At 37.7% G+C, this 16695-nt stretch overlaps 1 protein-coding gene across 6 annotated transcripts in view; it reads left to right on the forward strand.

The window, feature by feature from the left end:
- Nucleotides 1–16695, forward strand: part of GREB1 (growth regulating estrogen receptor binding 1) — a 114667-nt gene that overhangs the window by 67525 nt on the left and 30447 nt on the right. For 5 of the 6 annotated variants that reach the window (XM_049819127.1, XM_049819126.1, XM_049819125.1 and 2 more), the window contains 14 exons: nt 989–1171; nt 1488–1631; nt 2942–3067; nt 4965–5087; nt 5935–6072; nt 6254–6439; nt 7022–7372; nt 8076–8204; nt 9733–9858; nt 10326–10523; nt 10614–10794; nt 12642–12834; nt 13430–13566; nt 14934–15273. In XM_049819127.1, the coding sequence (XP_049675084.1) occupies nt 989–1171; nt 1488–1631; nt 2942–3067; nt 4965–5087; nt 5935–6072; nt 6254–6439; nt 7022–7372; nt 8076–8204; nt 9733–9858; nt 10326–10523; nt 10614–10794; nt 12642–12834; nt 13430–13566; nt 14934–15273 (2555 nt within the window). The remainder of the gene's footprint in view (nt 1–988; nt 1172–1487; nt 1632–2941; nt 3068–4964; nt 5088–5934; nt 6073–6253; nt 6440–7021; nt 7373–8075; nt 8205–9732; nt 9859–10325; nt 10524–10613; nt 10795–12641; nt 12835–13429; nt 13567–14933; nt 15274–16695) is intronic. The other variant, XM_049819130.1, reaches the window with a different exon arrangement.

Below are 16695 nucleotides of genomic sequence, written 5' to 3' on the forward strand. Positions count from 1 at the left end.
TTGGAAAATGGACAAAATAAGTTGTTAAGAATCAAATGGCAAATAGTCAGCTGTGCAAGGAATGCCCATTATTTATGATGATAATGACATCACCATCACGAGCCCCTCTTTGAGGCTCAAACTGTGTATCTCAGAATGAGAGGAAATGGCAGTATCCCTGGAAATGCCCCATCAAGTCTGAGTACAATAAGCTTTTTTACGTGCAAAGACTATGTCTCTGTCGTGTCTATAAAGTTGCAGACACTTTGTTTCCGTAATCATAAATAGTTTAAACTGCTGTGAAGTGCTAACACAGTCCAGCCATAATTTGAGAAAGCTACTTGAAATTAATAGCCCAGGAAGGCTTTAGTATTTTTTCCTCTCTAAAAAAGCATCTGTAGTAGGAACTTGGTACTTAAATATTCTTACATCTAGTTAAATATAATAGATTAAATATACTGAATTTCTTGAAACTTAATTGCATGCTTAATTTCAATGAAAGCTGAAACAAAAGTGAAGCATGTACTTTCTGTGGTGTTGAAGAGGGCTGGGGTTAAGCATGTGATTCAGTACTCTTCAGTCAGAAACTTCTTGCATGCTTAATTTCAATGAAAGCTGAAACAAAAGTGAAGCATGTACTTTCTGTGGTGTTGAAGAGGGCTGGGGTTAAGCATGTGATTCAGTACTCTTCAGTCAGAAACTTCTTGGTTTAATGTTTCACAGGTAGGTAATAAATAGGAATTGTGATCTTTTTCTGGTGGGAGAAAATTGAAAATGTGGCCTATTTTAATTGTTCTGTAAACATGGGGCTCTGTTTAGCAATCTGGTAGCTAAAGTGCAATACAGTGGACTTGATGTAATTTATTTTTTTTGAGGAAAATGTTAATAAAAAGTTCACTCTCTGAAAAAAAATATAAATACAGCTTTTCTCCAGGAAAGAGTAGTGTTTGGATGTTATTAATAGTGACCACGTATCTCACTGGATTATATGTATTGTTTATTTTATCAGGTTTCTCTGGCAATTGTGTTGGCTGTGGCAAGAAGGGTTTCTGCTACTTTACAGAATTCTCCAATCACATTAATCTTAAACTGACCACTCAGCCCAAGAAACAGAAACACTTAAAGTATTATCTGGTCAGGAATGCACAGGGAGCTCTGACCAAAGGATCTGTAATCTGCTGGAAAGGGGCAGGTAAGATAATGAAGCCGGCTTCCTCGAGTTCTGGTTTTCATCATCCAAGCTTAACTATCACAGGGACTGGCGTCTGTGTAAAACCTAAGGCAGATCAGTTGAAAGAAAGACTCTTTAAAGCTAGGTGATTACTAGAGCAGCTGTAAAAAGCAATTGACTGACCTAATATGAGGATGGCATGTTTGAAGACATCGGTTCCTCCCTTCCAAGTGCTGTAGCCTCTAAGTAATTCATGTGTGAAATCATCAAATCCAATATGCAGAGAAAAAGCAAATGCCACTGTTGTCAGGGGATAAGAAGTTTCTTTTCTGTTAAGAGTTCAGAGGCCGACAGTCTTCATCCAGCACCTGCTCAAGCACATTGTTCCAACTGCCAGAAAGTTCGGGCCTCTCGGGAAGCACCTCAAGCGAGCCGCTCCCAGCAGCAAACCCAAGTGCTCCAGCTGGGACTCAGCAAACAGGTATGGCTCAGAAGGAAAACACGCTGAGTTTCCACCTGTTCTTACTCTTTTGTGCATGTGTATTTGTGTGTACTTCTGTGAATGGAAAGACAAACAAAGAAGCACACTACCACATAAAATAAAGCAAGCTGAAGAGATTTAGAGATACATTACAAATAAAGAAAACAATCATACTTTGAATGCTTCTCGCTGTCCATTTTTTCCCCTCAGGTTTATGTATAAAAGGTTAGCAAATAATAAAATAGGTGTTCTGCAGCTTGCTCATAGCTATGGCAAACCAAAATTTTTTAAAAGCCATTATTTTTAAAGTTGCTGAGAATGGGTATTACATTCCTGCAGCTGTTGCTTGTCTGGTCACAGATGACAAATGTTACAGGAACCAGTGTCATTTCAGCTTTTTCTTCTGATACAGTCTATTTTATGTTATGACCAGAATCCTCTTTACTGCAGGCATTATATGGGCATCAGCTTAAAAGCTTCTGAATTTTTTCTTCTGCTGAGAAAAGACGCTTTAATATTAAAAAACAAACTAATGATCAGTATCTGCATCTTTTTTTGTACTAAAAATTGTTTCTGAAAAATTTACTTTTCCATTAGCTTGACATAACTGAAAGGTGATGCATGATAGAGGCTAGAGTGATCTCTCTGAGCTTCTTCATAATGAAAACAGCTCTTGAGTGTCTTGTGACTGTTACAGAGATTCACGCAGGAGAACTGAGGTTCACCTGTTGGTTGTATTCTCTCTGTGAGATAGAAACCTGTTAAATAATTGTGATCTGGAATACTGGTACCCCTTCAGAACAAATAATTAATCTCTTTATAATAGCAGATTGGCATTTTTTTTTGGTCAGAGATTACATATATAAAAAAGCTACATTAATTACAAGCATATTAGGCTTGAGAAAACTTCTCTTTTTAATGCAGAACAGTTTAAAAGCTTGGAAAGAGGATGTCAAATTGGAATGGAGTCTTAGGAGATTTTTAGCAAAGTTTAAACTTCTCTCACTATTTTAGCTAGCTCTTGAGTAAACTTCATGTAAGAGCTAGGGTTCACCTGCAAAGAAGCTAAGGATCTGACGTATGTATTTTAACTGCAGAATCGTATTTTACCCAGGCACTTAACTGGGAGTCAGACAGCAATAATCTGGTATGAGATCAGAAGTGGGTTTGTTTTATTCAGTATTGCATTCACTCTGAGCAGATCCCGAAGGTTCTATTAAAGTAAACAATCAAGTGATCAGTTTATTATATCAACTGAGGATCTTGACCTAGAAATGTTTAATGTAAATACTTTGTTTTTTTCTTGCCAGCTGCAGCCATAGATCACATCCCTTCAACAGCAGCATTCAGCTCAGCTGTTTATAATGGCAAGGAATCGCCTAAACAACAGTTGGTGAAAAATAACCTGTCTGCTCTGACAAGACCTTCGGTGTTAGGTATTTGTATGGATTTGTTGTTTAATACCTTAAACTCTATATTCCATGGATATAATAGAAGCATTGAACAAATGATATCATGATCATCATTTCCTGTATGAATAGAAATTACTGTTCCCTTCCAAGTCCTTTCTGACCATAACACTTTTTTCTGTGTTAATTTTTTAGAAAAAAAATTGTTTATATGTTTTCAGCCATAGCTCTGTTACCATTCAGATTTTAATTGGAAGTTTTTCATTATATTTACAGTTCATTCACTTAATAGAATTACAGACTAGATTCTGAATCCAGGTTCTTAAAGAATGTGTCAGTTTGCATCAATCTCCCAACAAGGTTTTGTGAAGGGAATTAAGAAAGATTTATAAGTAATCACTCATAGGATAATTCCTTTGTTGCAGTTCACCTTGGGATGGAGCACTAGATTTTGACAACCGGCTCCAAATTAAAGAAACTGTCCTCACTGCGTGACTATCATCATGATTTGTGTTAATTGTTTTCTGTCACAAACTGTATTCTGTGTCACTGGCTTGTTTAAGCAAGAAGGTTAGTCTTCACTATGGCTAGAAACATGCTATAACTCTATGTTAGAATAAGTCTTCCCAAGTTTCCCTGCTGGCATCACAGCCAAATTTTTCCTCTGCCAATTCAGGTTCTTGAGCTCTTTCTTCCGTGCAGCAACATATTGTTGCCAATTCATTTCAGATGGATTGCTTTCACATATCAACATATCTGCAGGAAAGAGTACAGCATTTTCAAATAAAAAATTCTTTGTATTGCTGTATCTGTCTTGTGACTTTTGTTGCAATATTATGCCAGGAAACGAAATGAAAGGAGGAGTAGAACAAGTGGCTAAATACTGCCCTCACGTGGTAAAAGTTTAAAGGACAAAGTTATCTTTGCAAACTTATACGTAAGGTTCTTCTGCAAGGGAACAATGTTATTCTAAATCTGTACACTTCAGGTTTATTTTTAATTTTAATATCTTTTTCAAAATTAGACCCCATTTTTTATATTAGATTCTTACTCTGACTTGAATTTTATGTGGGACTAACCATTCTGCCAGGAGATACAGCCCTGCCAGTGTGAAGTAGTGTTAAGACCTCTGCATAGTCACATCCAGAAATAGAAATAGCTCAATCCTGCAAGATGCTGAGCAGTTCCTAGAATACCATTGACTCTCAATAGTTAGAAATACTTGATGTTAGTGGAAACTTACCATTCTAGGACTTTGCAGGAGTGCACAAGAAGATTAAAGATATTAATGAAAGAATATTCAAGAAATGAATCATCAGGATCTCCTAGAAAAACTGTGAGAAAGTTATGTTTTTACAGACAAAGCGTTGGAGCTATATGTGGATAGGAGGAAAGTGCAGAAGTAAGTTGGTAGGAGTTAATATGGAATAACATGAAACTGAAGATGGTAACCAGCAAGAAGTGGCAAAAATCCTGTAAATGAGAAAATTGTTGAAAAGAACTCAGATCTGTATTAATATTACCCTGAAACCCTTGAGAATTTTATTTTGCAATAAGTTACATGAAACACTGTGTCATGTGTTCAGAAAGGAGCAGAATGCTTCAAAATATTAATACTTACAAGCATTCTTAGTACGTCTCATTGTTCCTACATTATTCTTAGTACAGAATGGACATTGGTATAAAATAAGTGAAGTCTACCTAGATAATTAAGAGTTCTCTACAACAGAAAGGTCCCAGAAATTTAAGCAAGACATAGCAAAATAAAATAAAAATGATAAAAAATTATTATATTCATGGAGTTGACCCTGTCTACCACAGTACTTAATGCACACATTAAATCTATCAAAACATATTGAATTACCATGCACAAAACCGAATACATTTTGTTCTAATGCTTTTCTGAAATATTACCGTTATTCAGGCACTTTAACAAATTCAGGGCCTCCAAAAAAGCGCCATAAAGGTTGGTCACCAGAATCTCCATCATCTACTGAAACTTGGAACTTGCAGCTGAACCCACAGGCTCCAAACAGAATTAAAAATGGTAAGCTATACCATATAAGCTATACTAGAAAACAATGGGGGAAAAGGGGCAATATTTTAAAGATGCAAGCAGATTTGTATTAGAGTTTTGAAAGGTGTTTGATACCAACATGCTGACCTACATTTAGGTGCTTCATTTCCATTGATTTCTTTTTGAGGCTCTGAGCTTAACTCTCATTAGGATCCAGTCATCAAGTCATTATTAATAATTCCCAACAGGTGCCTGTGTCCGTCTTTAGACACCAAAACACCTTTGGGATGTTAAAATGTGTCATAACTCAGATCAAGGTACCATCCATTGCTTCAATTATTTTTCACAGTGTTCTTGGCTCTTGGATTTTTTAGTCTAGATACAGACTAGAGTGACATGCAGTGAAATAAATTCACTTGCCACAAAATGTTTTATTTTAATGTGCCCTTGTTTAAATGAAAATTACTATAGAGAGGTTGCAATTGAGCAAACATTGAATCTTAATATTTTCTTTCTCGCTATAGCAAGAAAACCTGTTTAGAAGCAGTGAAACTAAATCTATCATAGAGAACACACATATCATAACTATTTGTGCACTGCTATCACATAAGTCTCTGTATTTGTGCACTCGTACCTGGAATTGTTTGTTTATGAACATTTAGATGCATGGGTGATGTTCAAGGTTGCACCAATTAGTCCTCCAAGAAAATCAGCATAATGGTATGGGCTGTAGTAACAGCTCATTAAATGTGTGACGTAACCATAAAAAGCATTCAATACTGATTCCAAATGTGGGTATGAGATGATGTTGAATAACTTTACTTTGAAGAAATCGTTAGTAGACCTGACTCCAGTAATAATATGTCTAAAATCTTAGATGGAGGAAGCCTATCATCTTTACCACACTCTGCTTTGGTGGGGCCAGCCTCATCTCCAATGGTGGGCTCAGGAGAACCAGTCTCAGTTCCTGACAACTTGCTGAAAATCTGTAAAGCAAAGCCAGTTATTTTCAAAGGTAAAAAACCCAACCCCCCAACAAGACCTTACATCTTTTTGTAAGAGATATAAATATATGTCCTAGTGCTAAACACTGCTAAAGCCATCAATTTTAAAAGGTTTACTATTAAAACTGTTTAATACATACATGGGAAATTATGAAATTAATGAGATGTCTACAAACATTGTTTATTTTGTAGGTCATGGAAACTTCCCATATCTTTGTGGGAACATTAATGATGTGATAGTGAGTCCTTTGTTGTACACCTGTTACAGAAATTCACAGTCTTTATCTAGAGCATATGAACAATATGGTGCCTCTACAATACAGCCTATTTCAGAGGAAATGCAGCTTTTACTGACTGTCTACTACCTTGTCCAACTAGGTAAGATTATTTTACATCCAGAAAGACTGCAACGAATAAATTACATGCTGGCAAATGAGAAAGGGAGTATTAGGGCAGGACAATATTAAATATCAGTCTTAGGACGTGATATTAAACAATTTTATTCATGATTATGAAACAAAACTAAATAATTAGTTCTTGAAGACCAGACAGATTGAAATATAATCGTACAAAGTTCATCTTCTCCTATAATCTGGGAACACAGCAACTAAAAATAAAGAAAGGAAAAGAGCTGTAATTCACTGCTTTTGCATACAGTCTGTGGTTTAGAGGTGGTATTATGCTGAGACAGGCAGCACTCAACCTCTTAAATATTTCTAATTACTGATACTCAGGTTCCAATTTGGGCAGCTTTACTTGAGTATCACAAAGGCACTTCAAAATGAAAAACTTGGTTCACATCTGCTAAAGGCAATAGAGTCATGCACTCATAAATCTGAAGCATGATCATCTCTAAAAAAAGTATATATTTTGAAAAAAAAAAATTGTTTTTAACTCAACAATTTTGTTTAATTGTTTCAAAATACTTTCTTCCTTTTTTTTTTTTTTTTCTTTTTTTAGCCTCGGACCAGGTCCCTTTGATTGAGGATTTGGAACAAATATTCATGCGTTCATGGCGGGAATCACACCTGTCTGAAATCCGTCAGTACCAACAGGCTATTCCACAGACTTTTCCTCAAGTGCCCAGCCAGATTGCACCAGTGACTTCAGCCCAGCTTCCCTGGCTGGCGGGCCTTGCAGCTAGCTCCTGTAATGACAGTGTCCATATCATTGAATGCAGCTACTCTCTGGCTGAGGGGCTTTCAGAAATGTTTAAGCTGCTCATTGAAGGAAAATTAACAAAGACAAACTATGTGGTGATCATATGTGCCAGTAGAAATCGAGCCATCGATTCCTGCATTGTGATAACAGGTAAGATCCCAAGGTTGTATCTCCAGGCAAAAGTAATAGTAATTCGATGCTATGAGGAGTTTGGCTGGAGTTTCAATAAGTTGCCTCAGAAAGCAGAGCTTTGACCAACAAGTAGTGGGTTTTGATGAACCCAAGTGGATGTTGCATAGTTGGGTCTCTCCCCAGCAAATCACATTCTGCCTGTGTAACCCTTTTTCTCACCAAAGCATCCCAGCCAACACTAGTGCAAACAAATAATAGCGAGTTACAGCACACACAGTGCATAAAGCTCTCCTGCTCTGTGTGACTGGGATATTACTGCGAGCAGAGGACCGAACATTTCCTTAGCTTCTAAAAGATGGTCTTTCAATGTCATTCCCTTTGACAACCTATTATGCTGATAATTAAATAAACCATTTGAATAGCCATTCAAAGATTCATTATAAGTGTAAGATAATTGACAATGCCTTTGACTATTTATATGGTCTTTTTATATACTGTATCAACAAATATTTCCTAAACTGGGAAAGAAACACAAAGAATTATAAAACATGAGTCTATCTTACAGATGTCCGATGCATACACGTATAGGAGAGAGAAAAGACTCATCTCTGCCGTTTTTGTGTGTGTGGCATTCATTTAGCTGGGTAGTATTTTTATTATGACTTAGAACATTTTTAACTTTAGTTTGAAGTGCTTTCAAAATTACTTTTTTGTCTTTTAGGAAAGTATCAAGCAAGAGTTCTGTCTGAGAGCATGCTCACTCCTTCAGACTACCAAAAAGAAGTTAACTATCAGCTGGTCACAGGGAAAGTGGAAACTCTGGCGTCCTTCTTTAGCACACTCTGCCCAGGTACCTAACAGGTTATGGAGACATGTTTCCAAGTCCCTGAAACTTTTAAGTCAGAGAAAATAGCTGTGCTCATTACCTTTCCAGAAGAAGGACATTATTAGAAATACATAAAAAATGCAGGACAAAGTTGTGAAAGTACATTTGAATTGAAATTCCTCCTAAAAGTGTCAGCTCATAAAATCCCTCAGTTTCATTAAAATATATCAGCAAATAGCTAAGCATATTCTTAGCTATGCAAATCCATCCATATACTATGCAAGTCCATATCCATATGAATGTATAAATTCTTTTGCCCTAAGCATGAATTCATTTAGACCATGATAGAACAGAGTTATTTTATCAAAGGTAGGATTTGCCCTTTCAACTTATCATACTGTGAACTTGATCATGATGCATGGGAAAGAGAGGAAAACTGCAGAGAACCAGGCTTACTGGATCATTTTTAAACTGAGTATACTAAGGATTACTACAGGCAAGATTATCTGGGGATAGATTCAGCCACATGGAAAGTTAAACTATTACACAACTAGAGCAAATGCAGCATATTTGTCAGTGTTAATGGGATGTCATAGTCCCCTTTGCCATTCATGTCATGTCGTTAAATCTGTACTTAGATCACAAGAACCCTTCTGGATATGTCGTGATATTTTGAGTGGTCACTTAAGAGAAACTCGTTTTCCTTCAACCATCGTGTAGTTATGTTAGTGTTTCTGCTCTTAGTATCTTCAAAGTATGGTTCTCAAAATCACTTTTGCTATTGCTATTGTTTGAGCAGAACAAGTAAATGAGCATCCTAAAAATAGTTGCCATCTACATCCACTGGATTGCACTTTACGGGGCAGACCCTGCCTTTCTGAGCTCAGTGCAGACACATTCAAACATCTTTTCAACTGTTGAGAAAATACTAAATACTCAGGACAGGCATGTTGTATTCTCTGCACAGCTTCCATCTGTAAGCAGGGCCCCTGCTGAATAGAATAGGATATATTTGCAGATATAGATAGTTCAGTAAAAACTACCTTGCTTTCTTCAGCATTGTGTGTAGCTACAAAGCTCATATTTCTCTTTCAGCTTTATAGGGAATTATTTTTCTTTCTGTCTCTCAAAAATGATAGAGATTTTAAAATATTTATCAGATTTTCCAAAGCTTCTTGTAATCCTTATTAGTGAACAGTATAGCTCCATGGTCTGAACATAAACCAAGCCAGTTTCATGTCTTTGTTGTTGCTGATTTACATCAAGGCCTGGAGACTAGTTTTCTACCATCCTCAGTAAGTGCTCTAGCCAATGGTCTGCAGAGCTGGTCCATCATTCCTTGGCCTGATTTGCATTTTATTAGTGATATGCTGTAAAAAACAGATGCAATAGAAAATAACGAGAGAGTTCCTGTATAAAACAGCCAATAAGCCAAGGGCAGGATAACTAGCTAGCATATATAAAGCTCTTTAAGATCTACAAAACAAAATCAGTATGAAATGCAGCTCTTATTGACATGGATGTTTATTCTACTATCCCTTCAATTTGATAGAGGGTGACATTGATCTTTTGCTGGAGAAATTTTACCAGGAAAACCAAGGACACATCTCTTCATCACTTTCTTCTTCAGTGAATAAACCAACAGCACTGAATGGAACTGGAACAGCTGCGTGTACAAGTAAGTAAGGAGGATTTACTAAAGCGGTAACAGAGTAGGGCACTTGAGACCACGTCTCTGGGTGTACAGTTAGATCCATCTGGGCGGAGTCCGAGGCTCTTAAGGCAAAGGTCCTGAGGCAAACAGCAGCTCATATCTTGGGATATTCAGATTTACACTGATGGATGCTCCCCTTCATTCCACTGGGTATTGTAGTCTTTGAAGCTCTAAGTCTTACTTCTGTGGCAGCAGAATGCTATTGCACAAGTTCACTTTCAGCTCTCAGACATTTAAGGGACTTACAGGACCAAAATGCCAAATGCAGAAAGATTTCTTTGCATGTTCCATATAGATTTGTATAAACTGGAACTCCTGTGCATAAGCAAAGTATCTTAAAGAGTAGATCAGCCATTCTTTGCCAGACTCTAACAATCCGTGTTAGATTAGACTTTGGGCATATATCTAAACAGAATTTTGCCTTTTTCCAGGTTATGAGATTGAACGACATCAGATTCGTCCATTCCAGCTAGCAGTGGCTCAGAAATTGCTGTCTCATATTTGCTCAATTGCTGACTCCAGCACTCAAAATCTTGATTTGGGTTCTTTCGAGAAAATTGATTTCTTGATTTGTGTTCCACCCTCCGAAGTGACTTATCAGCAGACTTTGTTTCATCTCTGGCACTCAGGTGCTCATTAGTAAGCTTTATTTTAGATTTACAAGACATTGTTAAATGCATTTTTATCTGGAAATACTGACATTTGTTCCATTTCTTTAGGTATTTTATTAGAACTTGGATTAGAGAAGGAACACCTTACAAAGCAGAGGGTGGAACAGTATGTTATGAAACTAGATGCAGAGGCCCAGATTAAATTCAAAGTCTTTTTACAAAATTCTATGCAGAATCCACATACACTGTTTGTCCTAATCCATGATCACGCACACTGGGATCTAATGAGGTAAGAAAACTGTAACTTGTTTTTAGAGAAATTATTATTGTTTGTATTAGCTCTCAAGATCAGCCTTCTGATTTATTCCTTCCTTCATCTTTGTTTGCATCTTTCTGCTAAGTCTATCTTCCCATGCGTTGAATAAACTTGTTTTCTTTTAAGGTCCTTCATGACTTATTCTTGTGCTGCACATTCTATTATGCCCCAGTGGAATATTTCAGCTTTTCTTGCTCACCATTCTTATCTTCTTTCAGCCACAGCTATTGTTTTTTCGGCTGGTTGTCATTTGTTCAAAGGAAAGCTTCCTGTGAAAGTACACAGAGCTCATTATCCTCTGTTAGTGTCCTCTGGGCTGTAAAACATGCAAAAACCCTCCACACTGAGTATACAACTAGCGAGCCAACACTGCTGCTTATTTTTTTAACTGATTGGAAATTTTCCAGTACAATGTTTTTTCTATCCTGAATCATGAATTTGTGAGAATTGAAAGCTTCTGTGGTTACATAGGAAAGTCAGGTATACTTCTCAGGGAAGCAGGTGGGTTTCTGTTCAACGTTTGCCAAGTTCCCCATCAGCTTACTCGCATAACTCAGTGCTTCCTTCACGGAGCGCTATTTCCTTTGCTTCTCAACAATCTGCCTGCTGAGGGGTTGGGCTGCTTTTGCTTTCTGGCTCCTGAGGCACTGGGGAGCTTGGAGAACACATTGAATTCCAGAAACACCAACATATTCCAACTTTGAGAGCACAGTAGTGTTTCTGAAACCAAAAACTATGGAGTCTTGCTTGTGAATGAAACGACAAGGTCTTGTCTTTCACACTGGTTAAGAATGATGATTTTCACCAAAACTGTATTTTTGCCTGTGAGGGTTTCCTGTTCAATTCCTCTACACCTTAGGAACTTAAATGACCTATTACAGCTGTCACAGCCTTTAAGGCAGTTATTCATATAGCATCCTTGAGTGGTAGGAAGTACCTGTATTGCTGCTTAAGTCTGATATTTTTTCCTCTTATCTAATAAAGATATGTAAGTGAAAAATATTTAAATGACTGTTCTGCACAGCAGGATTCATGCCACCTAACTGAAGTCAGTTGAATGAGGTACCTAAAACAGGAGTGTAATTGCCTGGGATTGCCCACATAGTCACAACAGAGACATGAGTATCTCTGAGGGCTGATTTAGGTCAGGGGGTGGACACAACCAATTTCTGGAGTTACTTGTCTCTCTCTGCTGGTAACAGAAGGAGCTTGCAGTCACGAGGCTTGTAACTTAGTCACTGCAGATAAATGCCAAAAATTAAGTAGCATGAATTTGGGCTGAAGTTTTACAGCAAAGCAAGGAATCGGCTGTAGGTGTTCTGCGATACCAGCATTTGCCCTAACAATAACTATTCTTCCCTTTCATAATAGCTTTACCAGAGGTAGTTTCCCTCTGTTTTTCTGTCATACAGACTTACTGTCTGTCATTTTCTATCTTGATTTTTGTAGGTAAGAATTATATTTTTTTAAGGACAACACTATCAATCTGGCCAAAGTTACCATAAGACTATGTGTCTGTTGGTAACTGCCAAAACATCAGTTTTCTTTCATCCTTTCTCTCTCATATTCTGATAGCTGTAAGTGACTGGTAATTTGCTAGCTAGGGAGCTTATCAGACTTACAGAAATTTTCAGCTGCAGTGAAATAATTTGCATTTCTTTTCCCATCCTTCTATGCAACAAAAGCAGGGCAAAGAATAGAGTCTGAAGTTCCTTGTACGTGTTTAACTTTGATTTCATATCCAAGTTAAAGCTATTACACTGACACAAATGTTCCCTTGTGCTAATTACTCTGGAGAGTTTTGGCTTTCTTTTTTGCAGTGCTATGCATAGCCTTTATCCTCAAACAGAACTGTCTACAGGACTTGTTGATAGACTGTTGAACTGCAGGGAGGTGAAAGAGGCGCCAAATATTGTGACCCTCCATGTGACTTCCTTCCCCTATGCGCTGCAGACACAGCATACTCATATCAGCCCTTACAATGAGATCCACTGGCCTTCTTCATACAGCAATGTAAGATGGATGCTTTGAGGTGCTTTTGTGAGCTTTTCATAAGTTATTTTACATTTACATACTTGTTGAAACTGTGGAGGCCCCATGATTTTTGTAAACAATAATGAAGTTTGCATGGCATCTTCTTCTTGTTCAGTTTCTTGTTCTTCAAGTTCCTTTTCCCTCTGCTTATCCTGTAATTTCTTGCTTTTTTTCTTTATTCTTTTAATATCTTCTATAAACTGTAGTAGCTCTGCTAAAAATCTTTGAGCTACATAAATGGAAACCATCTGAAAACCTGTCTCTAGTGCATTACTGCATAAATGTATGTACATACCTGGATTTTCTTCATATGTGTGCATATTTATTCCATACATAGCTGTTCTGTCTGTATATATGTATATGTGAGGAAAGAGAAAGAAACAAGGAAAAATTGGGTCAAAGTTCTCCCCCAAAAATTAATTGTTTCTTTCTCTCCTTGTTTTAATATGTCTGAGTAGATATATGCTTATTAGAGAATGTGATTGCAAATATATCAGATACCAATCGTTAATCAATTGTAAATTAATAAATGATAGACTTTACATTTATATTTTTATTGCTTCATTTGCTTTAGGGTGTAGATTTATACCATGAAAACAAGAAATACTTTGGACTGTCAGAATTCATTGAGTCCACCCTCTCTGGACATAGTATTCCACTGCTTCGGTATGACAGCTCTTTTGAAGCAATGGTCATGGCTCTGGGAAAGAGGTATGGTACCCTCCTTTGTTTAATACAGGAAATTTAGGAGGTGCATTCTAGCAACTTGAGTTACTGGCTAGAAGCCTGGTTCTTTTTTTTTTTCTCCTCACTGTCCCACAAGTCAGCTGTGTATGCAAGGGCATTTCACTCATTCTTATTTTCTCCTTCCATCTTTTTTTATATATTTATTTGGCCTGTAATCTAATCAGTCTAGGCTGCCTCTTTCTATGAACATGCACACTGTTTAGCCCAATTTAGAGTCTGTTCTTGTTGTGACTAGTAGCTACTTCTATATTATAATAATCTAACGTTGCAGCACCATGTAATTTCAAATGTGCTACTACTTTTGTCCAATATTATCACTTGCTGACCCTGGCTGATTTTGTTGTAAAGAATTTGTGCATAGTGCACTTGGACCACGAAGAGAAGCAGACGTATTGCTGTGGTTTGTACACTTAAATCAGCAATAAAAACTTCAGAGCACCATCAGAGCTTGAAAATATATCATTAGTTTTCCTTGGTTCCTGTGGAGCAAGTCTAGAATCACTGCAAAAGAGTAGTGACACATTATGTGCATGCCTGCAGCTGTGGATGAACCCTTTGGGATCTGTAAGAAGAATGAGAAAGGACAAGTAAAATCTTGTGAATTTGTATTGCAAACTGGGAGATAGAGCACATCCATACTTAACTGCTGGGGCTTGCTACAGGGTGCTTTGGAGCTTTGATCACACATATCAGGTGCTTTTCTGAGCAAGCCACAGTTCCTCTTTTTGCTGTGCACCTGGGTTTCATTTCTGTGAAAACCAGAGCACAGGAAGCTATTGCAAATCCTTGTCTCTCCCTTCCATAGACTGGGGACTGAGACAGGGTGTACCTGGGCTTGGGAACTTGGAGTGCTCATTGAATGCTGCCTATGTATTCAGTCCTCTTGGAAACAAGAGTAAGCTCATTCAGGGCTTCAGTAAGAAAACAAAACAGCCCACCCCATCTCCCGCCCCTTAAGAATAACACATTATGAGGAATACTATTCTCATGGATAAGAGAATATAATTTTCCTTGATGATATTGCTGAGTGCCTTAGCAAATATTCTGTGATAAATTTTGTAGCAGCAGTAAAGTCTTAGTAAATTAAAGTGATGTAACCTTACTGGACTACTTGCTTAGTAAATCTTTACTAAGAAATGGAGAGACAACATCAGTTCTGATTGTGAAGTGATGCCTTGCAAAGACTATCCAACTGCAAGTTGGTGAGATTCTTTTGTATAGTAGATATGAAGGATTCTTTACAGGAGTAAAGATATTATTATATTTTGTAAAAATTAGCTTTTTCCCTTTAGCCTTTAATACTTCACTATTTAATTCACCATTTATTTCAGGTTCCCCAGATTACACAGTGCAGTGATAAGGACTTTTGTCCTCATACAACACTACTCTGCAGCTATGATGGCAGTGTGTGGTCTTTCTCAGATGAAGAATTACACCTCAGTTGAAACTCTGGAAATCACCCAAAACCTAATAAACTCTTCAAGACAATGTCCTAGTGGTCATGGCCTCATGGTAGTGTTGAGAATTCCATGTACTCCGCTGGCTGCAGTGGCATATGAACGTCTGTATAATGTAAGGGAAAGACTAGCCCTTGAAGATAACTTTGAAATAATCTTGGGAAATCCTAATTCTGGAATCACAATAGGGAAGCACTTTGTGGAGCAGCTAAAGGTAACTTGCAGAATGACATATACTGGGAAGCTTGATTAGTTGAGTAGGTGGGGAGACTTCGCTGGTGAGAGTTATGGTCATGAGCTGAAATGTGTGTCTGACTAGTAAAAATAAAAACTACCATAAGGAACATGAGTTTTATCTTTTAGACATACTGCCTGTGACACCTCTACTGTCCTACCTCTGATTAATACTCAGTGGAGTATTAACTAATATGGCTAGAACTTGACTTCCAGCAGCAACCCTCCCGAACAGTTGAACTGTTTTTATCTACAGGGACCATAAGCAATAAGGAAAAAAGCCAAATAAAATTCTCACAGTTTTAGCAGAATTTTCTTACAAAATCGTCATAGTGCAAAAAAATTTTAGTCAGTGACCAGTTGAGAGTTGTATTATTCTTGTCACCAGCAGGTGGCATGAAGGTACCAAATCAGTGATGCTAGTTACGGGTCCTAGAACACCCCGGTCACAACTCAGGGCTTTATGCTTTCTGGACCATGTGTTGGTTTATGGATTAATTTATATGCTTTAGATCCAGAGTCGTGGGTCATCTGTTTAACAAAAGCCTCTGATACTCCCTTGCTTTTCATAAAATTATCATCATCTGATCACCAAAACAAAAAATGTATTTACATTCTAGGATGGTGTAACATACATATGGTACATTCTGTACTGTGTCTGATTCAATATATGTTAGATGAAGTCACTTGAGATCCAGGGCCTACTGCTGATCTCATTCTGCTGTAAATTAGGCATAACTTATTCTGAAAAATTAGTACTAGTTCTGAATCACATCCTGGTTGTCTTCTCTGACATGCGCAATAGTGGTACATGTACGAATGTCGGAGGCTGAGTTCTTGTACTGTTGGTCCTACTGTCTATTCCTTACCTGTAGATCAGTTTTACAGCAAAAAGGACTGACTGGTGTGAGTAAAGCAGTATAGCCTGATGCTAAATGGTCAAACAATAGATCTAGTTATCAAACTTCTCATGAAGTTATCAGGAAAACTTATAGCTTTGGGGGGAGAGCAGTAGACTTCAGAGGGTAGCAAGTGAGGATAGTGTGTGTTGAACACTTCCAGCTTTCCTCTATTCCTCTAAGGTGAAGAAGTCTTGTTACTAGCTCATTTTTTTCCTTGGACTCAGACATCCATACAGTATCTGCCATAAGAAGCAACCCTCTGTACTCTTCTCTCCCGCAAAGCTCCTACTCAGCTTTACTGTCCATTGTACCATATCCACACTACCCGTCTATGCCCTGGTCTCAGTGCTATGTAGCTGGGAAGCTAGGGGGCTTTTCAGACTGGAACATACTGTCCCAATCTCCTCAAACTTACAGCAGGCAGATTGCTACCTGTATGCTCATAGAAATTGTGCAATCTACCTATGTTAAAATTGGTTCTGCTCTGTGCCTTCCCTTGG

The sequence above is a fragment of the Accipiter gentilis genome, chromosome 16 (assembly GCF_929443795.1).
Source record: "Accipiter gentilis chromosome 16, bAccGen1.1, whole genome shotgun sequence".
Lineage (NCBI taxonomy): Eukaryota > Metazoa > Chordata > Aves > Accipitriformes > Accipitridae > Astur > Astur gentilis.